The 27,170-nt window shown below is 34.8% G+C and overlaps 1 protein-coding gene across 2 annotated transcripts in view; it reads right to left on the bottom strand.

Moving 5' to 3' along the window:
• Positions 1-27,170, bottom strand: part of NCAM2 (neural cell adhesion molecule 2) — a 322,753-nt gene that overhangs the window by 35,943 nt on the left and 259,640 nt on the right. Inside the window, exons 13-15 of one of the 2 annotated variants that reach the window (XM_074813831.1) lie at positions 16,708-16,827; positions 14,728-14,849; positions 6,855-7,035 (exon numbers count right to left, since the gene is read on the bottom strand). In XM_074813831.1, coding sequence (XP_074669932.1) covers positions 6,855-7,035; positions 14,728-14,849; positions 16,708-16,827 — 423 coding nt within the window. The remainder of the gene's footprint in view (positions 1-6,854; positions 7,036-14,727; positions 14,850-16,707; positions 16,828-27,170) is intronic. The other variant, XM_074813842.1, reaches the window with a different exon arrangement.

Below are 27,170 nucleotides of genomic sequence, written 5' to 3'. Positions count from 1 at the left end.
AACACAACTTTTCCTAGAACTAAGAATAAGTACCAGAAGCCAACTGCTGACATTACCCCATAGCTAACTCTGCCTCAGAACATGGCTCTGTTCTGAAATAACACATTGTACCTGGAAAGGGCTTCTCTTCAGCTGAGCTACATATGATGACTAATGACTAATTTTTGTTATCAGCAGTTCTGCAAAATGCTCGAGGGAATATCTGCAGTCTTTTCCTTGTTTACTACCTACAAATTTGTTGACTACAGTTAAAAATATCTGCAAAAGCACATGGGTTACTGATCGTGTAGTGAGACAAAAAATATCACAAATATAACTGCAACCCAACCTGGTCTGAAGAATGCTGGTATTGCTACTGAAGTGAAAGTGAGGAAGGAAAATATCTGGCTTGGCTTTATGGGAAGAAAAGCTGTAAATAGAAACCTAGAAAATTAACGTAACAGAGATATCATTGCCTTTGCAAATCTAAGGTCCTGGAGATGTGAGGAAATTCTGGAGCAAGGATCAGGTCAGGGAATAGTTAAGAAAGCTGGACATACTTAAGTCCATGGGCTCTGATGGGATGTGCTCATGAGCACTGAGGGAGCTGTCATTGCAAGGCTATTCTCAATAATCTTTGAATGATCATTGAGACTGGCAGAGGTCCCTGAGGACAGGGGGAAGTAAATGTCACTTCTGTCTTTAAAAGGGGCAGGCAGGATACCTCAGATATCTACAGGCCAGTCAGCCTCACCTCAATCCCTGGGAAGGTGATGGAGCAACTGATCCTGGAAACTGTTTCCAGGCACATGAAGAACTACTGCATCAGAAACAGTCAGCATTGATTCACAAAGGCAAAGCCATGCTTGACCAAGGTAATCTGTTACCTTCTATGATGAAATGACTGGATTGGTAGATGAGGGCTCCTCTCAGCTCTGCATATTGTCTACGTTGACTTCAGTAAGTCTTTCGACACTGAAGATCCTCATAGAGAAGTTGTTGATAGATGGGCTGGATAAGCAGACAGTAAGGTGGAATTGAAAACTGGCTGAATGGCTGGGCCCAGAGGGTACTTATAAATGACGTGAAGTCTAGCTGGAGACCAGTGACTAGCGGTATACCCAAGGGGTCAATACTGTCTCCAATCCTGTTCAACATCATGAATGATTTGGATGATGGGGCAGAATGTACCCTCAGCAACTTTGCTGATGATACAAATCTCAGAGGAGTGGCTGATACATCAGATGGTTGTGCTGCCATCCAGAGGGACCTCAGGAGTCTGGAGAAATGGGCTGACAGGAACCTTATTCAGTTCAACAAGGGGATGTGCTAAGTCCTGCCCCTGGGGAGAAACAACCCTGTATGGCTGGGGGCCACCCAGCTGGAAAGCAATTTTGCAGAAAAGGCCCTGGGGGTTCTGATGAACACAAAGTTGAGCATGAGCCAGCAATGTGCTCTTGTGGCAAGGAAGGCTAATGGTAATGACAGCAGAAGCCTTGGTCGTGCAAGCACGCTTTTATGTGATACCCTGACCTTGAGGCTTGATTGTAATTAGGTGAAATCTAATTTCAAACAGATCTGAAATCTAAGGAAAATGCTTCAAGTGACACAAGAACCATTCAGATTGGAAGTTCATTCATAGTTATGATAAGTCAATAAATTTTATGTACTTTTGCGGTGGGGTACAGAATAAGAATGAAGAATGTTGCTTTTTGGCTTCTCTTAGCTAACGTATTGTCAAGGTAAAGTCAACCCTTCTAGAGAAAGGAAGGTTATGCCTTCCTTCAGAGCTAGGGATACTGTGGCCCAGGGAGTCTCTTGCAGCCCAAGATCAAGGTTGAAGGGATATGGGACACAAGGAGAGCACCTGAAGCAAGAGAGTCTGATGTTTGGCAGCAAGACATGACAGTAACAAAAACCTACCCCAGCTACACAGACGAGGATCATATAGAATTTATTTTTACCCAAAAAAGTCAATAAATTGCTTGACTGAGAACAAAGTTTTTAAAAAAGACTTGCCCTGAGAGGAAATTGTGGGCGTCAGGGAGACTTATTTCTGTTTTTCTGTACTTAAGTAATTTTCAGTGTCTAGATGAAAAAGTTCATTTTCCTAGCTTCTATTCTGATAAAACACTGTGTATAGCTCCAAAGCCCTATTTTGTCTATGTAATACATCATAAAATATACATACAGAAATCCAAATGCAAATATATACACACATACCTGAAGCATTGATAAGAGATATTTTTATTTTTCATTCACTTTGACACCACTGGAGATCCTAAAGCTGCATTTTTGTAAAAACTACTGATAAAAATCATGTTTGGCATGAAGAGTGTCATCTTTGCTGCTAGTGACAATGAGAGGAAGTACCACGTATTAGATTGTCTCTCTTTGCCTATCACTGTATGATTTTAAGCATCGGTGACAGACATGCATTGAACAGAAAGTTAATGAGATGCACAAGGGATTAAAACTTTTCAGGGATGTTAACAAAAAAATATTTCTGACAGTTCATGCAGTATTGGAAATTAAGAAAACCCAAATCAATCAATATCACAAAGTGAGAAAAATAGGTCTAAGGGCTTCTTATTATCCCCAAATACTTTTCTCATTTTCCCACTATTGTCCCGAGTTATTAATTTAGAATAAAGAAGAAAAACCTTACAAAAAAACACAACTTGCAGCCATTTTTAATGTATCAACTGGACTTCCAGAGAACCAGCACTGAGTGGATAAAAGCCTTTGGAAGATGGCACCTGCATAAATCTTCTGCCACTAATTTCTGAAAATATATCTAACACTCGCAGAAATTATCCTCTTTTAAAACTTTCCATTTCCTTTTCTTTTAAGATTCATTTAATATAAAACCATAGATGTGTTTTTAGGTTGCAATAGTAATGGATTAGAATGACAGGCGATTTGGATGCTTATGTACCAGCGGCACAGTACAAACACAGGATCTCTACATCTGCCCTGCTGAGGAAGGGTAAATGGACCCACATAAATCTGCTGTAGTTTCAGCTCTGGAAGCTGATGCAGTTTGGCTGTTCCCAGTGACACCTAGTCAAAGGGTTTGTTATGTCTGCAGAGGTTAGTCCGTGTTGTCCTAATACTGCTAAAAAGGCTAAAAAGGCACTGCTGAGGCACACAGCTCCTTTAAGAATCGCCTTTTTTCTCACAGGACTAGAAGAAGCTTAACACTATAGGGAAGCTGGAACAAAATTTTCTAAAATATCATAAATCAGTACTTAAAATCTGATAGACTTTACTCAGAGTCAAGCACAGCGATGTTAGAGTTGCACCTGCCTGCAAGTACTGCCAGTCAACTTCCCTACTGAGATTCTGGAATACATAAAATACTACACTTAAGACTATACCACTCTTTCTTCAAAGCATGATTCTTAAATACATGCTCATATGCCTAAGCAAAAAGTGAAATACAAAGATGGAATTGATGACTGCAAAAAATAGCTCAAAAAAGTAGGAAGTAAAATTAGATATACATAGATATAATATACAGTAAAGTACGTATGTATACACATATACACATACATGAATATATTTATATATGCATTTATTTAAGGCAAAGTGTTTTAAGAAGTTGGTTTACTGAGTATTTCTCAAAGTCAGTGGAAGCTTCCATTGGTACACCCTTCAGAAAACCTGGAACTTTTATTAAAAGGATTACAAATTCTGAGGAACTAATCACAAATTTGAGTGATTCAGTGGATGGAGACCGTTATAGGCCCAGGAACAGAAATTACAAAATCAAGTACATCTACAGTTGGAGGCTGTTGAGGCCAACCATGTGAAAATTTGAAGGAATGTCTGTCTCATTTATACACCTCACTGATGCCAGACAGCAATTTGCAGCCTCAAGCTTCTTCCTAGACCTAAGACTGTTAATGGAAGATCATCATATTGTGTTATTATAGAACCTGACTGCCAGCCAGGAGCTGGTACTTGCTCACATTTCCCTAGCAAGCAGAAGCTGTGGATTCAGTGCCTGAAGGGGTTGTGTATTCATGTAAGTAGAGTTTTGGCTTTCAGTCCCTGCCCTCAGGGATTACTACTTCTGCCTTATATCAAATGGCTCTTGAAAGCATAAGCAGGTTCCTTCTGCAGTAATCAGAACCTAAGTTTCCTTTCTTGTGACGACTCCCATTTCCCTAGTAAGCACCTATCAAAGGACAACAAATGTATCCTTTCCTCCATCTCTCTGCAGTTCTCTGATTAATTGCATTAGCTTGCACACATTTTTACCAGAATAGTATTTTAGGTATAGTTAGCCAACATGATACTTAGGGGATCCTAAAATTCTCTTGGGATAAGTAATATCCATGAGATTCCATACACAGGATCTACAGATATCTTGTTTTTTAATTACATTTAGAGCAAGACAGAAACACTCAGTTCCGCTGAAGTGCCATAGGTCTGGGCATATATAGATTAAAAACTTCAGGAGTCTTACAAACTTCTAATAATTACATGAATAATCAGAAAGGGAATCTCAGTCATCAGAAGCTGCTAAGCGAGTTCAGGATAGGTGATGTAGATTTCCATCTAATTTCATTCTTGCTGCATATTTCCTTCTTTGGACCTAGGTGTAGATGCCTAGGCTGCAAATACCAAAGCCTCAAAGCAGACAAACAGTGCATCATCCAAGTTGACTAACTGATATCAGAAAGAATTTTTCTGCTCAAAGTTAAGTGTTTAATACACATTATCTATCAAGTTTTAAAAGAAGAGGTTCATACTTTTGCAATAATGTTATACATGTAAAATATCACAATAGCAATAATATGCCATTTCAAAACAAGATAACCATATTGACTTATGAACACAAACATTAATGTTCCAATGATTCTAAGTGTCTTTTGACATACTTTTAAAAATTGCCTACAGAATGTTCTTATGACGGGAATTTCACACTCTTTTCAGGCTTTGCAAAAACAGCTGTCAAGGAAACTGATTAGTTCCACAATTGTAAGTGCAATAATGATTTATATAAAGAAGACCTCATGTTAGTGTAACAGACTTCTTACAACTACTTAGAGGTTATGGGAGAGCACTGAAAGGAAAAGGCCCCTAATACCTATAAAACTGTGTTCAGAGAAAAATCGTCTATCTATATTCTGAAACAAAATTAACTAAGCTGCTTTTTACTTGAATGTCTAGAGACCACCTACGTTATCATTTATGGAAGCGTATTATGTTTCTCTCAGTTACAGCAGCTGTGGCAATACTATGGAATACTTTAAATAATTATAACAGGTTAAAGTTAGATTGCATTGAAAAACAAGTAATATTTGTGTTTCAAATATATAAAATTGATAAATGGCTTATCGCTTCCATTTACCTAAATAAGGTTTTATTTCTTTTCCTACTTGATAAATATTTTTATATCCTTGGGACAATAAGTTTTCCTACATTTCTTTTTCCCTTTTCTTTTTTGATCATGTAGTGAAATTTTATTTCTGAATGATGGCAACCACAGGGCACTATGTTTAAAAAAAGTACACACGGCCTACTGAGGCCCTGAATTTCAATCAAGATGCAAATCAACTCTCACTATTTCAATTCAAGTGCGTAAACCAAATATTTGTACTAGAACTGGATCTGAATCTATTTATGAATTACAAAGGCACATTCCTTTCTATAAATACAATTAACAATGCCTCTGATATCAACAAATTGTTATGGAATATTAAAAAATGTTGCAGAGATCTTGAGACATCTTCCCTGAAAATGTATTGGAAGAAAACTTTCAACAGACAGAGAAATTAAGTCAGTTATTTCAAACTTTTCCAATGACACAGTAGTCCATGATTCATTTAAACTCTTTGCCACTTTACTAAGATCAATGCTAGTCAGACACTCAGATTAAAACACAAGTATTACATTTTAAGATACTGGCCATTATATTTATCTGTCATGATTTTAATTTGATTCTAATACTCTAATAGTTTAATATATGGCATACAGAAAATACTATGTTAGAGGATTTAGCACATGATTTTAAAATGCTAGTGATGACTGATCCAATTTGGAATGTATTATTAAAGATATCAGCTCATAGTTTAGAAAAAAGCTTGAAATCTCTTCCTCATATCATCTGCTTTATAAAAATTAAAATTACCCATATCAGAAATTACCACCATATTTTAGGTTTATTCAGAATTAAATAATTTTGCATTGTTGCATCAAAAAATAACTTTACATTGGGAAGCATTAAAACTTGATAAATTAGCTACTGAAACACACTCACTCTTAACTACTATGCCATTTTTATTAAATAATTCCAAACCTTCATATTTACACACTTAAAAATATGAACAGCATTTCTATAGATTTCAAAGCTTGTAAACAGGCCTTCTAGAAAGCTGTATGCTCACCATGTTAGGGTGAATCAGTAAGACGGTATCTAAACAAGACTATTTGAAGACTTAACCTAATCAGACACTAAAATAAGTACCTTTATTACAAGTGTATCTTGAAGCACCTGTAGAGATAGGACTGAAATCAAGAATTCTAACAACTGAGTTGCTTACAACAGACAAATAGGCAGTACAAGGCAACTTAAAAATGTATAGCAGGTGTATCTTAAACACTATGTCTTGTTAACTGTCATCATCTGGGGTGAAGATTCAATGTTTGTTCTGTACTTACAAATTACTTTATTACTAAGAGAAAAGTAGGAAACAAGGTCCCATTTAAGGGTTTTGAATCCGAGTCTTTGCTGATAATAGAGTATGGGGACTTGGGCTTTGTCAGTTAAAGAAGACTTCAGTTACCTTATGTTCAACTACACACATTAGTGTACTATGAATAGCAAAAAATTCAGAGACAAAAACACTTTAAAATTAGCTTACCTGTAATAATGTTGGGCTTTGGTGGCATGCTGAATTCATACAATGTTGGTTCAGAATAACCCAGTCTGTTGGCAGCTGTAATTTGTACTTCATAACCCATGGTCCACTGAAGATGCTCTAAGATGATGTGGTCTCTACTACCCTGCACTTTTTTCTCTAGCCACTGGTCTTCTTTATCTTTCTGTAAAGATGGGAATATTAGTTTAAATTGTCAAAAACCTCTTGCATTATTTGTCTAAACTATATCTCTACACGATGCATGAAAAATATGGGGTTTCGTTTAGAAAGGTTATGAACATTCTGGAGTTCTGACTACTCAGGTTTTTTGCAATTTTGACCACTCCTAATCATATTTCCGCAATGTGAATTTAGGGATTTTGCAGGCAATCCCTTTTAACCTTTTGGCTTCAATTTATACTTTGTTCAAATACTGATGTTTATCTTGGGCAACTGCAGGATAATTATTTACAAATGCTGCTAGGAATAAATTCTGTAAAATGTTTACTTTATATAAATGTTTCAACTATATTTTGATCAATGTTCTTTAAATGAAACTTGCCATTAAACCCAAACTTGAATTGTTCATGAATGCAAGCTGTGCTTAACTTGTACATTAGCTATATAACAAAAATATACACTAACTGTAGCAATATGTGGTACTATAGTAACATTTTGCAAACCAGGTTGTATGCATCAATATAAACTTCGTTGAGAAAGTATACAGTCCTATGTCTACACTGGTGAGAGGATACATGTAAATCATTAAGATGGCGTTCTACAGAAATAAAGGGTTCTCAAATCATTAAGATGGTGTTCTACAGAAAAAAAAGGGTTCTTATAATTCAGATAATTATCTAAGACACCTATACAAATGGAACAAATGAGGACTTCAGTTGCAATCTTAATTCTGGCTTTTCAGAAATTTGGAGTGCTTACCTTTGCAATCGCTCCTTTCAGTGCAGAATATATTTAATTATTCTTTGTACACATGAGAATTACGAAATAACTAATAGGTAAAAGGATAAAGCAATACATACTCTCAAACACAAAAGCGATCTTGTTCAGAGGACTATCAATAACAGTCAGTAAGAATCCATGCACTCCTAAACACTGAGGTACAATAAAGTAGCAAAAACTATGACTGAGAGCCAAATCCTGGCCATCCAACCCATTTAGCAACACAGACCCAATTAGTGGATATAAACTCTCTGGGAAAAAAACCCCTTCAAATACAGGGAAGTAAAACTTTTTGCTGCAGACTACTATTCTCAGCAGCTTATATTTAGGCTCTTTACTGAGGCATCTTGCTCTTGACTGACACAAGTGTCAAAGAAAATAGCATCTAAATTAGACAGTTCAGGGCCCAGTCATGCTTCTTATGCCTGTTTTTTTTTTTTTTTTTGTCCCCAGTCTTCAGAAAATAGAGTGACAGACTAAACTCCCTTATGTGCACTGCTGCAATAACTTATTTGTTGTCAGTGCTGAGTGGGATGGCTTTTCCATACTGACTTCACCTTTTCTTAAACTCTTTCTTGCCTCTTCTGTACTGGCATTGGTACTGACACATGATAGTCCTGGGAATGATTAAAATACAGTAAAACATCTTTTCAGAAACATTTGCAGAAAGGTGAAAAGGCCTACTTGGTGCAGCAGTAGACCAGTGGAAAACATCAGAATGGTAGCCACATTACCAATCATGAAGAAAACTAAATACACTGGAGTAAAAATAGTTTACTCATCATAAAGTGAAACTGGTATTTTCTGACAAAGATATTTTCCCATATGCTTGTGGATAATTTCTGTTACAATCATCTGACATTCCACTGAATGAATTCACCTATATTTACATTCCACTGAGTGAATCCACTTGTATTACCACTATATCAAATTACTTTTACAAAATATACTTTTGTATAGCACTGCTAAAATAAAAGCAGTTAATACTGACTGCAATATGTGTATGCAAATACTTCTTACTAATATTAGGAATAGCAAAGTTACGTAGCACCATATTTTAATGGCTGTTTACATTGGTGAGGTTTGGGAGGAGTTAGAAAGAAAAATACACCTAGATTCCAAAGAATATCAACATGAGAGAAATCAGAAGATCCATAACATGATCTTGGTGTGTGCATATACAATTATGTGAATTCCACTGGGGAATCTCAAAGAGGTTCAGAATCACAGAAGGAATAAAAATACACTGAATTGGAAAATAAAGATTCAGGCCAATATGGTTCCTGCAGGTGGAAAAGACAGCATTGCAAATATATGACCATACTGTGAAAACAAACTGTAGACTCATATGTGATGAACAGAATGAGCTTAAGATTTGGAAGGAAAACTATACAGATTTCTGTATGAAGCTGCTCTTCTGCAGACAAAAGAATAAGTGAAAAGGCAGTTGTTCCACAGCTTGGTCAGGTCAAGGATGAGAGAGCTGAAAAGTAACAGGATACCTGTATGCTATGCCAGAGAAGTGACACCCTAAGTTGAGTTGAAAGGGAAGCCAGCTGAGTGGATTGAGGTAAATGAAAAGTTCAAGCTCTGAGCTCAAAGACAGCAAAACATTTTATGAAGAGTGACAAGCAGAAGTTAGGAGGAAGATTAAAAAAAGAAGACAGTATCTGGAAGGCAAATTGTCTTCTAAAGATAAACAGATTAAGTCTTCCAGAATACAGTCTGCTTTTGGCATCTTAAAGAAAAAAAGAGAAAATCTGCAATGTCCTTCATTATAGCTGTTATTTCACATGCATTTTCAAGTACTTTTTACTAAGTAGAGCTCAGAATGTGTCCAGATTTATTTTATTATTAGTGTAGAAATGGAAATAGAGGGATGAGAACACAACAGTCTGTCAGTTAAATCTTCCTACAAATCTCCTGTTACGCTATGACCCTTTAATTAGTAGCTAAGCAGCAGAAAACAGAACTACAAAAGAACACTTTATACCTTATTAGGCTGCTCTATTATTAATACTGCTTCAAATTTATAGAAAGCTCCACATACACACAGTATTCTACAACAAATGAAAGAAACTTCTAAATGACAAAGTACAGTTTAATTTGAGGGGTGAGTTAATATAAATCTCTTCAATAATCATCTCCTATTAGCAGTTGTACCATTAATATCCACCAGCAAATGCACATTTTCAGAAACTGTAAACTGTTTCCTTTATTTGCATTTTGTTTTGTTTCATATAATGTGAAAACACTACTTTACAGAAGGTCACTGATGCTGTGAGACTAACCAGTAAATGGGGATCTTACTGCCCACTTCCATTACTCTTAAGCCTTAGATTCACACTGTCCTCTTCCCAGTATAAGTCTTTGGTTGAAACAAACCTGCCCCAATGCCACACAGACTAATGGCTCTAAAAAAAAGGAATAAAAATTATTATTTCTTAATTGCATGTATATTGGCTTTAAATTTATCTCAGAAGTGTCTAAGAGCTAGATTTCTAAGACAGCTGTGAGTAACCCAAGCACCTAAATACCCTGACAAAAAAAAAGGTAAACAAAGCAGTGTGAAATTCCAGTCTACCATGACTTGGCTGCTTCTCAAAACTGAGGGCACACCTGACAACAGGGAAGTAAAGCTAATCTACTCTTTAGGTACCTGACTATTAGTCTAGAAAATAACATCTCTCTCTTTAATGGGCATTTTACATTGTACCCAAGATTATATTCTCTGGGAACTCATAAAAAGTGAGGAAAAGGGATTAACACCCTTCAACCCTTTCCCTTATTCTCCATCCTCTCTAAATTGTTGTGCTGAAAGTTCAGCTTAAATGGACTTGTTATTATGGTGGTCCCTCTGATAAAAAAAGGGCAGGAGATGCTACACTATCTTGAAAGTTGGCAGGAAAAAAAAATCAAGAAATCCTCACCAAAGACAATCTGATAGTTTAAGGCAGTGACTTTACAAGAATTCGTTACGTTAGGAGGGTGCTTTGTAGGTCTGGGAAATACAGGACAAATACTGAACAAAGAACAAAATGGCTGATAACATATATCATGTTAAAATGCACAGAAAGCCCAAGGATCTGGCAGGTAAAGTGGGACTTACTGATGCAAAAACATTTAAGTGTTTAATGGTAGGTATCTCAGAGTGAGAGCAAATGAGAAATTATCTCTTTTTAAATGATTCATATTTGCAAAAGTTTGTTCTAGAATCTATCATAAAGGAACAAAATGAACACAGTCCTCCATCAACATAGTCAAACAAGAAAGAAGCACATAACCTATCAATTACACACTGCCAAAATTCAGAGCATTAATAGTAACACTGTCACAGGTCAACATGGTGGATCACTTTTAGCCCTGCAAAAACAAATATCTCCTCTAACATTTCCTCCAAACATCATTCTGGATGTAAAAGTAAAAATTAAATTAAACACTGTTATTGCTTTTCAAAATAAGATTTTAATAATTTTTTCTTGCTTCTACTTAAAAGTTTATAAACATAAAAGATGGATATTTTTTATTATTTCATTCTAATTCCAAATTTTGACTGAAACTTGGCCTGCCAGAGAAAAACAAAAACAACCCCATCCTCTTTTTTTTTTTATAGCTTATTGTTGGAAAATAATTCCCTTTTCCAATCATTAAGAAGCCTGTTTCAATACTTGCTTTTTAAGCATTATGAAGTAATTCAGGATATGATACCAAAATCATAACTGAAGGCTGGGAACAAATCTCTTCAAGGTAATAGAGTGATACCTATTTGCAGGGAACAGTGCACCAAGCACAGGTTCACATTTGCATCACGTGCAGCTACAGAATATCCATCACGGTCAAAATGCACTTGATTGGTAAGCACAAACTTTTGCTTGTGACTTATGTGAGTCATGCATAAGTGATTATTCCTGTAGAGTGATTACTCATTGTTTGCATGCTGTTTCTGGTGCTAACCTTGACCTGTGTAATACCTTCCAAAGGCTGCTTTGTAGCCTGCCCTTCTCCTGCAGGTCTGTGCCTGGTCACCCACCTGCCCTGAGCTGCTGTGACAGTCTCTTCCCTGTATCCAAAGTGCTCCTTCCTCCTGGCCCTCCTTATGTCCTCACTTTCCCCTTAGTCTGTACAATCTCTTCAACCCTCCCCTCTAGCTTTTAGTTTATTACTATAGTACTTGGTAAATAACGCAGCAGATAATAGCCATTTACAAATTCAGTATACATTTCCCCAATGATTTGCATGCATAAAGCTTAACATCCATTGTGCAACACCAGCACCTCATCACGTGTGCCCCAACCAACTTTAACAGCACCATAAGCAGGAACAAACAAAGGGAAGCTTGAGTTGGTCCCCATTAAAATTACACAGCTATTATGAGAAATGTCGTTGGGCGGTCACCTCCCACATTGAACAGGATGCTTCACTGCATTTCCCAGCTGGCTACTGGGGAACAATTTTCCCTTGTCTTTCTCTCTCTCCCTCCTGGTTCTTTCCTAAGGTAACTTTGAAGTCAATGTATGCCACCAGCTTCAAACTCCATCAGTAAAGCTTTGTAAGACTGTCTTGACTTTCTTTGTGCAACAGCATGAATCAATTTGAGCCTGCTACTCATAAAAATTGACAGTACCTAATTCTCTGGAACACAGAACAAAATGTGAAGCTTCTTATTAGCTGATTATAGTTAGCAAGTCCTGCCCATAATATGAATAAATTGATGTTAGGAAAGCAATATTTGACAGAATGAAACATGTGATATCCAGAAAAAGAAAACTTACCAATTGCCCTAAACCAGGCTATAATATTGCTATAATATCTCAAAGGTTGTCCTTCTCCTAGTTTAAAAAAAAAAAATAAATCCGTACAAAACTTAAGTATGAAGGAACTGACTCTTAATAAGACATCTGTTATGACACACAGAGAAGAAAAAGCCACTCATGTATAGCTTGCTATCTAATATGCTCTTTAAACATGCAAGCAAATACATTGGTCTAAGTACTAGTAATGAGGCTGGTAAGAGTTATAGGAAAGCTAATTAAATACAACCAGTTGAGGAGATAGAAGAGAAGTCAACAGATAACTAAGAACTTAAAATAGCATCTATTCATTTTGATTAAAACACAAGAAAAATATTGTGCTCTTTTGTTGTAGGGAGGCCTTGAATTTAGTCTAATCACTTTTTCAATTGGAAGCCTAAGGAGATATGGATTTGAGGTCCAAGTAAAAGCTATCTTCTTCAGTAACCTATTAAGTTTCCAGTTACTGCTTAACTGTACATTTATCTTGCAACAATACACATGAAAAGTGATCTTTTATACTGTAATATTGTACTTTAGTCAAAACACTAGATCAAAAACTTGATCAAAATCAGGTTTCCAAAAATATTCAAGATAGATCCAAAATCATTGAGCTTACTTAAATCACAGAAATAGATTAAATTCCATATAAATACTTTGAGGCATTGTAATCTAACTAGGAAGCTCAATCCCAAAAAACCTGCATTGTATCTTGTATTTTACTATCTTCTCTCTCTACTATTACTTTTCTTTTATACCAACTGTACTCACGACTGAAAGTCATTTGCAAAGATCATTAAGATTTAGGGATCAGTGACATCAGAATAACTGCTGTTTCAAGAGTCACCCTCAGGTGACTCTTGAAAGCTCGACCAAATTTTTCTCAATTGATTTGGAGCTACCAATCTTCTTTGGTTATACTTAGGAAAATCATTTAACATGCCAGGTTTAGCACGTGGATAATACCAGAACTATCATAAAAAAGTCACATTAGGAAACGTGACAAAAACTATTACAAAATAAGGAACTGGCTTTTCCTTTTTAGAAACACTAAAACAGGTTCTGCATTTAATTTCTCAAAGATTTCTTATTTCTGTTAAATACTGTGCTCGCTACCTTCTGTTTAACATGTCTAAATATCCAACGTTACACTCCCAATCTCTTTTAGTGTCTTGAAATAGACATGTAAATCTGCTATTACACTGGTAAAATGTCTTTTTACAGGGTCTAGTCAGATAAAAGAACACAAAGACGTTATCTGAAAATGCACACTTTTGAATTTAATTAATTGCTTTTGCCAACTCTATAGTTACTTCTTCAACCCAATCATTTCTAAACATAGTATATCAGGAAAGGAAGGATATTTTTAGCTACTTTAATAATGGAAAAGAAACACAGTTTTTTTTCATAGAAAAATAAAATGCATCTTGCAGAAAAGCCTGTTTTCTAAACTTGCCAGATTTGATGAAAGAACACCAAATTCCAGCTCCAGATTCCAGCTGACAGAAAGCCAATAAATTCTGCATGATGGCTGTTAAAGAACTGATATGTACACTGAAACTCATGAAAGTCCTAACAATTTGTCAATTATTCAGCTTTTTTAAGCTGTGCCTTGGAAAATAGGAAAACAGAAAATATGAAACATAATCAGATAATTAAGCTCATTTTAAAATAATATGAAGTACTGGAACACTGCTTTCTATCTCTAGGATGCTATCTATCAATACAAATGCATTTCTAACAGGTTAATAATTTGCTGTTCAAACAACCCTTAATTATGTAACTTTAATGTCTACTAGTTTACTGCACTTTTGAGAGCTGAACATGAAGGTTCCTCATTTGCCATGTAACAAAACAAAGAACATAGTTTTCTTGTTAGAATGAACTTTCAGTTATAGCTTTAGGAAAAGCAGGGTACTTTTCCTTATTTTTTAAAAATTTTTTATTTTATCATCTGGCATTAGCAACCTAGTCACAAAAGAAAACATACTATACTAGATCTTCTTTTCTTTTTGTAGTATACAAACCATTTTGTTACGTTTCAAATCATATCAACAGTCTTCTCTACATTAAAAGCAGATATTCCTAAGCAAAACCCACTTAATTTGATTAACTGAAATACTTACACTTCTGTATTTGACAATATATTCCAAAATGGGGGCTCCTCCATCATCTTGTTTAGTTATGCTAAGTTTAAAACTCTTGCCACTTCCTGGTTGTCCATGAATTGAAGGGGGGCTTGGCTCCCCTAAACAAGGAAAAAAGCAGTTGATAATAATAATTCAGCAATAAGGTAAGTCATAAATTACAGTTGGAAATTTTTCCACAATATTATTAATCAATATCTTTAAAATCAAAATAATCCTCCCAAGCACTACAGAACATCCTTCGTAAGTGTGTTAAATATTTTGCTTAAAGTATGTTCTAATGCAGATTAATTATCTCACCCAAGGAAACAAAATTCTGTAGTATGAAAGAAGTATTCAGTTCTTTGAGACCTTCTGACTTTTGACGTTTTCCAATGTAATTTACTTCAGAAATGATTTAGCCATCAATTCAGTAAGGCTGTTAAATGCTTCTCACACTGAAGTTTAAGAGTAACACTATCTTACAGGAAAGCATTCTTAACATTAAGCATGAGCTTTAGTCCCATGTGCAAGATCTGAATTGTAATACAGATATTAGGTAAACTAACTCTTTGATAAATGTGCCAAGGCAAAATTAGATACTTTCAGAGTATATTAAGAATAAATGTGAAGAATAATATGACCAAAAGCAAAACTGATTTTCTCTGTAATGAAAGGATAAAAATAACCTTAAATGTAGAACTGAAGGGTTAATAGCCACTTTAAGCCACTCTACTAATCGAAATTCACAGACTAATTATCATTTCTATACACAATGCCTATTATAAAGTTTTAAATCAGATCCTAAATGAATGTGTGTTGTCATACTGAAGTGCTTTCAAAATATCTGTAAATTTGCCCAGAAAGATACAGTTCCTTTAGAAATATTTGTAATATTTATGTTCCTTATTAAAGCAAAGATAAATTGACTTAGATCTCAACACAGAATTTGCCTAGCTTTCCAGCAGATAACATATATACAATTTCTGTCAGTTCCTATCACTTTTCTATGAGGTATAATGTTCCATATGAATAATAGCAAATTATTTTATCTGTTGTTAAATATATTTAGAATATGTATATGCTTTAATCAAAAAGAAATTAGAAAGCTGGCAAGTTACTGGTTCTGAATAGAAGAAATGTAACAATAAGAACATAATAACACTGAAATATTTTGTGTTCTTTGTAGTCATGTGACTTTTATTGTTCACTCCATTAGGGCCAGTACTCTTAACTATACTGAGTAATGCCCTACTCAGAAAACAGTTCAGTTGCAACAGATTTATGAGAGACTACTCTAGCAATAGTTGCTGATGTATTTTGAGTACTATACAGTGGCATCTGTAGTTCCTTTATTTTTCTTCTCCCTTGTGTTTATTTATTATTGTTTCTATTTAAAGATAATTTGAGAAAAATATTTTTCATGAGTCCTTAATATTTAAATCTGAATTTCCTGCCTAAAAAGGTTATTACAATATAGAATTGTCTTCGCAGCATTTATCATTTGCATGTAATCATAGTTAAAAGAATTTATTATCATTTTTCAATAGCTTAAGATTTCTGTTTGAGGCTTGGTAATTGCAAAACTTGTGGCAGCATAGTTTGCTGAAGGAATGTCTCCAGCAAAAGCCAATTCATTTCTCTTGTATGTCCATAATACCCTGAGTGTAAATGAGAAGAAGTCCTTCATCTAATATCTTTCATGGCTTGTGCTCTTGAATATAAAACAAAGATTTGTCTCAGTATCAGAAATATAATAATGGGATAAATTCTCCAATTTAATTTCATTCATACTACTTGGGGGTGGGGTGGGAATAAGAGGAACAAAACATGATTTCTAGGAACAGTGTTAAGACTGATGCTATACATTGGGATGTAGGGTATAAATATAAAACATACTATCCACAGTAAATTATTAGCTGATCTGCAGACAAGATATTCTAATAATCATTTACATTTAATAGCACAAGTATTACTCACGGACAGGTAAGGTCTGAAAGATCTCGATTTTACTATATTCTCCTTGCCCTTTTCCATTTACAGCAGCTACTCTGATTTCATATGTCGTATTTGGTTCCAAATTGCTGAGAACAACCATTGCTAAAGGAAATGAAAGAAAAAATATGGGAACAAAATTCGATGAAGCAATAAATTTTAAAAAAAGTTAGGCAATTTCACAATTTGTTTGCTTCACTTGCAACTTGAGTCCCATTTTCTAATAGTTCAGTGTTTCCAAACTTAGTTTTCTTGTTTAGTGCTAATAGTCCCTTTTTATTTCATCTGCATAAAATCATTGTTGTGACTGAGCAAGTTATGCTTCTAAAGGAATTTAATGTCAGTGTTACAGAAGCCACAGGCAACAATTAAGGACCTTGATGGGGATTGATATTTTGTGTTCAGATTGTGAACACAGGAGACTGAATCTGGCAAAAAATTTTGGAAGTTTCCTTGCTCCTAGCTGGCAATGAGCATCTGATGCACGTTCAAGCCACCTTCATGCAGTTCATAACTTGCTATTTTTCCCTCATGGAGAGCAGTATCAACCATCCTTGGTCTACACTCCTAGATGCAGCTACATGCACATTAGTGGTGAATTACTGGTGCTATGCTTGGCCAGTTCAACAGTGTAGTCAGAACCTAAAATGACAGATGGCTATGATGACAAAAGTAATTATTCTGAGTAATCTACTAAGGATCTGAAAGTGAATTAGGCATATTTGTACATATTTAAGAGGAGGTGTATGGAAATGTGTATTAAATTACAATCAGTAAAAATGTGATTTGTCAAGCAAATGGGTTTGAACTTAGGACATGCTTTCAGAAATCAAGACTGAATCCTAGCAGCAATCCTTCACACAGCCTGAACCCATCTCTATGATTCTACCTAGAGATGCCATCAGAAACAGAAAACATGGGGAAAAGCTTGCCAAAAAGAATATTGTACAGTGTTAAGAATATTGTTGCTGTAATGTACAGCAGTAAATCTAGAAAGAAAATCCAGGAAAAGGATGTTGGATTCCAGGATCCTTTATGGAATGCAGTATTATACATTACCATAGTACTTTATATTACTAATATCAATGTTGAATATGCACTTGGAAACTTTGATCCACACAGAGTTCTTGGACCATTACCCCTCCTTTACAAGAAAGCTTCCTTTTATTGTCTCTACAGCATTTGTCTGCTTGCTGGTTGCCACCTCTGTGATGAGCTCTCCAGATGTCAGATTCATACTGGGGAATGGACATAAATTGGATGGACTTTACTTGAAGCACACCAGTATTTGTCTTGCTCAGAAAAGCAGTGGCTGTATTAATTTACAAGAGAACATAGAATTGTAATGTCCTGAAAAAGAGCCAGTACTCTCTCAGTCTCGAGGGAGCCTACTTTCTTTCATTATAGAGGACTATTTTAACAGTTGCTTTAGGCTTGCTTTTCAAGTTATATATTTAATGAAGGTATAATTATTTCTGTTAGCACTCTTTGTTATTCAAGTCTAGATTTATTAGAATTTCTATTTCTTTAGTTTCTGCAGCAAATAGACAGAGGTCCCATTACATGCGGAGCTAAAGGGATTTAATGAACTTCTACATTTCACACTCTATTATAAGCATTTTTCATGAATTTGCCATTGAAACATAACTGTTTTCTTGTAAACAAAACAGTAGAATTGTGTGTCTTCCAGTATATTTTAGTTTTCTCATTTCATGAGATTTAAAAATAGCAAACTACAAAGTATAACCATGACATGAAAAAATAAAGTGCCATCATGAGAATAATAATAGAATTTGGAGAAGAGAAGGATTATGATATATAACATTCAGTTACGGTAAGATGAAATTTAAAACCTAAACCAAGCAGCAGCAGTGTTTGACTTGCCTTTCAGCCATGATTACTTTCCAAGGCTGAATAATTTCACTGAAAATAAACCTTAGGGCACACTAAAAATTAGTGTTACTGTAAATGTTTTCAAAATTTAAACAACATAAAAGCATGACTATGAGTCTAAACTTAATAAAACGTGAATGTGTTAACTACATAAAATCTAAGGATCCAATTCTATAAACATTTGAGTGACTCCTGGGGCCTATCTAAATGAATAAAACTACTTATATATGCAGTATTTAAAGAATCAGTATCTCCTTTAGAATACCCTGCACAGCACCATGTATCTAGATAAAATGACTCTTAAAAATACATTTATGTAATTAACCCAACTAAATCTGATAGCATAATATGTCCTCAAAAACTGGATCCACTTGGTATCAGTGACTGTATGATGTGGATATATCTTAGACATAGGAAAAAATTATAACTATGTCCTCCTGGAAAATGAAAAAAAGAAACATTCTTGATCAAAATACTTTAAATATTCCAGTTGTAAAAATTTAAAATAATTAAGTAAGCTTAAGGAACTGTCCCACAGTATGTAACAAAAGTGCAGGGCTTAAAAGTAATCTAAGAATTGTGAAACTTTTACTGCTTGCTAGAGTGTTTTACATTTTTGAAATATGTTGAGAATGAAAGAAGATACCTTATAAACTAGTTAATTTTTTTTTTAAGGTACGTATCTGTCATTTAAGTATAAAATCAGCTTATTAATCTTTACATATACAAATGAAAACTTTTCTTACAGGAGTCCATAGCTCATAGTCCTGGCCACAATGGATATTTTGACTACAGATTTCAATTATCACCGAAGTAATTAGCTGTAAAATTTCAACTCATTTTCTGAAAGAAATATAAGCCTTTCAGTATAAGAATGTGAAAAAATTGGTCCACTGTATACTGTATGTGTGAATTATGCCATTGGTATTCATTGGCATATATCAAGTCCCAAATATATGGAAAGTGAAATTATTTTATTTCTTTCAGAATATGATTTGAAATTTTTCAGTTTTTTCTACCTGTCCAATCTATCTACTGCTGTTTTTATATTATCTTCCTAATCACAGTATCTGCATGCTTTATCTGAAGAATTCAGATTTGTAGACTAATTGATTTTGCTGGGATTATTCACATACTGACTGGTTACATTGAGGAGGAGACTCCAAAGAACTACTCTAAAGAGGAAAAAATAGAAGATTCTTTTGTGAACTCTGCAGGTATTGCTGGTGTCAATTAACATGATGCACAACAGCTCAGACCTTGGTGTTTTCCACTTATAAGAAGATAGACAGGGAGACTGCAAGTCTTGTACCACTGAAGGAGATCATGACACAAGAAATTACCAGTTGTTTTGGTTTTGGTTTAATAAACTGTATAGACAGTTTAAAAGAAATTTATCAATACTTTTTTTGACAGGGGATGCAAGAAAGATTTTTTTTTAATTTTGTAGACCAGAATTTAAAAAGAAATGCAACAACCAAAAAGAATTAAACCTTACTAAATAGCAAAATTCAGTTTAACCTATTTTTTGGCAAGAATCCTAAAGTTTAGCATTAAAATTAAAACAGTAAAAATAAATTATTTTTATTATACAGATTCTTCTGATTTGCAAGCAAATCTACAACATTAAAGAATGAACACAGTACAGAAAAAAACCCACAAAAATTATATATTAGACAAAAAGGCAGCAATGCATACTATTTTAAATACAGAGTATAAGCATTTCAGCTAGAAAAGTTTAATTTATTATGGCAGAATTTTAACTGCTGTCAAGATGAGCCACTGGAAAACAACATCTGACACAAGATTTGCTGTGAAATAAATTGTACCATGAATCCGAGTCAGTAAAAACAAAACAAAATTCCCCAGCCGATTTTCTGGTCCAGAGGCAGGTTGTTTATATTACCTTATTACAGTAGAGTGAGAGAGGAAGTGTCTGGCATATTAAACTGTCTTTTCACCAAAGGAAACCCACCTCAGAAATCTTCTAAGGACTGTGATATATTACATAAACCATCACCAAAGCAAGGAAGGTTAGGGGAACTAATAGCACAGTTACACTACATTAATCCCAAAGTAGATCTTGTATGAGGTTAATTAACAGAAATACCACATCAATGCATTGTTCTCATTTGAGACCTATCTGTTGCATAGAACAATGTTCTTCCAGTTCCAAATTCAATCCCTTGAGGATGTCAGATCTAACTAAAGTAGGATATAAATTTATTTTGAAACAAAGTAGCTGAGACATATCCTTGCTGAAATATCACCTTCACTCATATATTTAAGATAGTGGCAGCAGTGTGAAGTTTCTGTCAAAGTAGAATTACAAATTTTAGGATTTTTTTTTTTTTCCTATTTCTTTCCCTCTAGTCTGAATCTCTGTTACTATGCAGACTGAATGCAGACTGAATAAAGTGCAGGTTAGTAAGTGGAGTGCTTTGATTTAGCAGCATTTTGCTGCACCTTTTACTCATTATTTTACTAATCTCAAGGAAAAACTGAGTCCCCTGGAAATACTTGAATTCCTTTCAGAGATAAAGACGAATAGTATTTTTATAAGGCTTAAACAGGTTTCTCTTTGTGATGATGACTCATGTTCTTTTCAGGACAGAAGCAAAACACATGGGAAGAGAGCAGTGAGGAACCTATGGTAGTAGGACATGTGAGAACAGTGAGGCCCCTATGGCAGCATATCATTAAGGTTCTGTACAAACGTCTCAGACTTTTGTAGATGTTGCGCAATCTGAGGAACTTCTCCCAAAACCTCTGTCTTCCTGGGATGAGCAACACTGTTTTCTTTAATCTGTTTACATAGTAGGAGGAATAGTATAAAAACTCTTTTCCTAGCCGAGCTTCACAGAGTTAGCTCACAGAAGTGTTGACAAAATGAAGTTAAAAATTGCCATGGGCGAGAAATACAGGAGAAAATTAAAAAAGGATTTTGCTACACAAGAGGCAAAATGTTTATTCATATGCAGAAACAGCCACACTGTCTCAGTTCCATCTGTCTGCCTTGCCCACATAACAATTAATTTCATAAATACTGATTCAAGCATCTGGCTATAACTGTCAGAACTCAACTAACATGAATAAATTAACTTTAATAATGAAAATATTTCAAGTTGTACATTATATGAAAAAAATAATTATATGGAAAAAATAATGGTAATCGTTCTGCCATTGAAATCATTAGCATGACTCCCATTAATATATATGGAGACAATATCAAGCCTTAAGTCATTCCCTAAAATGCATACACAGAAACAAATGTAATCATTTTAAAAATCAGAGAGAATGTCTCTGTCAGGCATTTCCATAATTCTTTGCACTATAATGTATAATTACTGCATTATTTTGAAATAAAAGTTGTAGTGGCTAAAGTAACTGTGAATATAAACAGTTACCTGTGAATAAAGATACATAGTGTGGTAGATCAGAGATAATTAATATACTATAATGTTCACTAACGTGAATAATTTCCTTATAAAATACTTTTCAGTAGTTGATATAAAAATGCACTTGGCAAAAATTGCTTTAATATTTTGTGTACAGCCCCCAAAACATGGTTACCCTGTAAAGCTCCTTTTCTCCATATATTAATTGGGTAGGATTCTGAGATCAGGATACAAATTGAACCACCCTAAAGTCATTCAGTGGCTTATCTTTGATACCTATTTTTATTGAAATAAAACTAATGAGATTAAGTAATCTGTGGGACAATTATAGTTACAAAATGTACAGTGCTATAAATTAATGAAAATCAAGGAAGAGTGCAATCCAAAGCCCCTACAATAGAGCAAATTTGTGGATTGACAACAGAGTTTATAATATAATGAATCAGCATGAATCCATAAAATGGGTTTTGTCATTTAACATACTTAGGATGTAACAATGAAAAGCTTTTCTTTACAAATTCATTTTCTAGTTTATTTATTTAAAAAGCACACTTAATTCAACCTGTATTTAATCTAAATCACAGCATAGCACACAGTTTAGAAAAAAAACCTCCAACAAATCCTAGGAGACACATTCCTGGAACAAAAGCAATTTACTGAGATGGATCATTGTATCAGTAGATTGTTCCCATAACCTTATTCAGAACAGAAACACACTTGCATGAACTGTATATCAAATAATTCATTTACACAAACTATTGCTAATAAAAAATGAAAACTTATTAATTGTATGTAATATTTTTAGGTTAAAGGCTTATAAAAGATACTTGTACTCCCATTGATAAAAGAGCCCGTATTATCATATCTTCTTCACATTTTTGTTATATCAATTTGACAATAATGTGGAATATTTTATGAACAAATTCTGCCACTTGTATTGGTTAGTCTCTTACCAACAATCCTGTGCAACTAGGACCTAGCTTTGGTAGATTTTGGTTCTTATCACCATTAAAATGGAAGCTACCTTTCAAACACACATTCTAATCAAAACCATGCTAATTTTACTTTTACCCTATAGCTGTCTAAAATGCTTTGTACTTCTCCATCGCTTTCAATGTATGACAAAATCCTTTTAGACTACTATAAAAATATTTCTTGTGAATTCGAAGTAGTTCCTTCAGGTATCTGTAGCTCACTTCTTTGTTAACAAAGTTTTCTTAGCTGCTGTTTTCTCTGTCTCACTGAAGTTGCATAATAATATGTCATACCCTAACCCAAAGGACAGGAGTGTATACGGCCAATTTTCCTGACTTACAGTACTCCAATACAATGTAAATCCCAAGAGAGTTTTCTCCTTGCTTTCTATCCCTTACAGTTTCAATTTCCAGTATAGTAAATCTGCTTCTGTTATTTAGTTAAGTCTGCCTACCACAACCAAGCTCTATTCTTCCTGTTCTTATACTTGGTCCTTTTCTTGGAAAAGGTTTAAAGACATTTCCACATCCTTAGTGAGATGTGTGTGCAAGGTAGGGTAGGTCAGGAGAAGAGATCCTTATTAAAACGTGTGTTATTTTAATGCTAATGTTTTTGATGCACTTTTACCAAAAGCTAACTTTCTATAAATAAAAATTGTCGAAATTTTCAGGAGAACGTGAGGTATCACTATTTATTCCAACTTGCTATTCTTCCTTTCCATACAGAAACCTTCTAACAGTACAAAATGAGAATTTCTAAATATACAATGAGAATATGTGAGAGCATGTAATGGATATACTGACTAGCCATAAAATAATAATTTTTTTGTCCTAACTTTCCTGATTTTTCATATCATCAGCACTAAAACTGCTGTAGGCGAATTTTCCAAATTTTAATTCCTTTAATTTCGTTATATTCTTATATAACCCAACACCTGGCTCCACAAGTCAGCTTCTCTTTCTTCAGGTTTGACACAACAGTGCTTTTATTCAACTGTTTCTGTATTGTTAATTTATAAATACCTTATGTTGCTATTTTGATTACATTCCATTTAACTGTAACGTACACAAACACATTAGGTGTTTGTTTAGTTTTAGTAAGAAGTATCTTGCTTACAAAATTATATTTTCTGCAGCAGAGAACAAGGCCAAAGTGTGTTTTTTATCATGTTAAGAAGATATGCTTCTTTCCCTCAACTGTAATAACACACATTAAAATACACAGATATTCAAAGCTTTACTGAGTATTGGGATGACATCTTTTTTTGCAACAGAATGGAACTAAACCAAAAAAACTCCCTTTCTTATGGTTCTCCCAAGTTTTTAGTTTTAAAATTTCCTATACTACCTTTACGATGACCAAAGCCAACTGTTGGTACCAAATCTTTAAAAATGCAGTAAACTTCCATAAAAGGTACTTGTATATCTTAAAGGAAAGGGAAATGGAGAAGAATGAATAGGAAAGGGAGGAGAGAGAAGGGAACAGAAGGGGAAAAGGAGAGGAGAAAGAAAGAATGGATAATTAAAAACTTACTAGGTACCACTATATTTAAAGCTTGGGAGAGAAAGTGTTTGAAACAGTTGATATTCCCTGTAAGAAGATCTTGTTAAGCTAAACAAAGGCATACTTAATAAAGCAATTCTTCACACAATTCAATAAACTAAAATGGAAATACTTGAGCTTTAAAACCATGTAATTTTAATGCATTCCAAAAACAAATGCCCTTTGAATAACCTAACGTTTAAAATGTCAGGTGTCCTCCAAGTACTCATTAGACCTTTATTTTACTTTTGAATAAATAATTATTTTAGAACTAGCTTTTTAGAAATACTTTTTTCAAATTTTTTTGTGCATAGGATTGTGGGTGTTCTGAAGCATTGAAATTTATTTGATGATAAATTGAACAACTTTCATTGATGGCTAATCTTTTGTTACCCTAAAATTTAGAAGCATTAACTTTAGTCAATCAAAATTATGGAAATGAATCTCATGGATACTGATGAACTTTGGCTCAGTCCTTAGAAGAACTGATCACACTCAATTCCAGTTGTCTAATTCAACCGAAGGAAAAACAGCTGCAGCAGCAGAGACTGCATTTCATCTGTCTAACCATATTCACTGCTGTTCACCCATGCAGGCACCAAGAAGATGCACAATAGAAACCTCAATTAGATCAAAGATAAATGTAGGTCTTTGGGGCAAGGGTGAAATGTTCTTTCTGGTCAGGCTGAAAAGCTCATACAGGAACAGACGTATGCAGCAGGTCAACAGATCCAGACAAGGCTGCATAGCTCAATGCCACTAGCATGGCAAACTGCCTATTTGGACTGTATTTGGAGCTGGCAGATTTAAATTTATTGTCACATTCAAGTTAGTGCTGGTAGGGCCAAATCTGGGATTGTGTGTCCAGGAACAAAAAGAAACCAGACAGGGTCCAGCAGAGAGCTACCAAGAGGAGCACAGGGCACATGAATAATAGATGCTGAGGCTTACTTAGTCTGATGAAGAGAATGCCAAGGGGTGATTGAACACTCACCTGCCATTGCTTCACAGTGAAGATAGGAACAATGGTGTGAGACTCTTCTCAACAGTGGCAAATAGCATAACAAGGGCAACAGTCACGAGCTGCAGCTTGGCATGTTCAGACCAGATATTAGAAACACTTATATACTGGGAGAGAAATGAAGCACTGAAACAGGTTACACCAAGACAAGAGGGTGACGAATCTCCAACCTTGGGGGTTGAGACTGAATTAGACAAAGTCATGCCTGACCTGATCTAGACACCAGTTCTGCTTTAAGCAGGAGGTTGGACCAGACAAACTCTAGATATTCCTTCCAACCAATGTTTCTGATTCCATAAATTAAAGGGGAATACTACCTTGGTTCTTGGAACCCCATTTTCTCCTCTGCTATAAAACTATTGTGCACTTCTTAATGCAATGATTTTAAAGTCTACTGCCTGAAGAAACAGCCAGCCACTTGAAAAGGGCCACATTTAAAACTTTTTATGAAACAATAAAATAATACAGTAAAATCAATGGGGATTTGGACTGCTACCAGATACTCCCCCAACCATACAAAAAGAAGGTATTGTTCAAAATGCTTTCTAACATATGACTAATGTTCTCAGTATGGCAGCATGAGGGTTCATTGTTAAATATTTATGTGACTATAATTGCTGCAATTTTAATAGTACAAATTACACTGTTAAATATAAAATCTGATGAAGTTAAACCTTTCCATACATCAAATTTATTTTCTTGTAGACATTAGTTTAAAATTCTAGGGCACAGAATACACCTGAACTTCCACTGGCAATATAAACACATAAAGACAATAGAATTAAGTCTTCTAAGTAATACTTTATTGAGTGAATATAGAATACTACAATATTTAGTACTGGAATAACTGTGTTAATCTCATTGCAGAAAGGCAATTAAGGCCCTTATTAAGATCATTTATGCTGTTTCATTTCTCCCTTTTTTTTTTTTTTTTACTTTTGAACACCCATCAAGGCTAAAAACAATGCTTTCTGGGAGATGACCCAGAAAACACAACAGGGTCTTCTAAGGGGAACAGGGATTCCATTTATTAGGAGACTACAAAGAACATGCTGGTTGTTAGATTTTAGCTAATGCGACTATGTATTCCCTGTTTTATATGCTTGCTACAGTTACACCACTTTCATTCTTCAATTGTATAAATCAAACTGTACCTTACCCGTCAATCTCATATTTATCTTACACTCCCTTATAAAGTAGAAAGCATTACTTCTATTTAATTTTTTCCTGCCCATTTTTCTGCTGTTCCTACATTGGAGATCCATGTTGTGAGCTAATATCCCATTTGAAATTTGCAACACAAAGCTGGAGTTGAAAAGGCTCTCCTACATTCAAAACTCCATCTATGAGTTCTTTGTTATGGAGAGATCTTGATAAAATGGTGAGGTAGGCCTCACTTGAATTTATAGCAGACAAACTTTTATCTTCTATGCATGAAGTTCACAGTAGTTTCCATGGTGCATCTGGAATGTGTTAGGTTGAACGTGTATACGTTGGCTAATGGTGTAGCAAGTTCACATAGTTTTGAGGACCATATTACTGTTTGTGAAAGGTAGGTATGGGAGACGTTGGTATCTATTCTTGCAATACGTTGACATTTGGTGGATCTGTGAGCCCTC

The sequence above is a fragment of the Strix aluco genome, chromosome 2 (genome assembly GCF_031877795.1).
Source record: "Strix aluco isolate bStrAlu1 chromosome 2, bStrAlu1.hap1, whole genome shotgun sequence".
NCBI lineage: Eukaryota > Metazoa > Chordata > Aves > Strigiformes > Strigidae > Strix > Strix aluco.
This window is presented reverse-complemented; position numbering and strand designations above follow the sequence as displayed.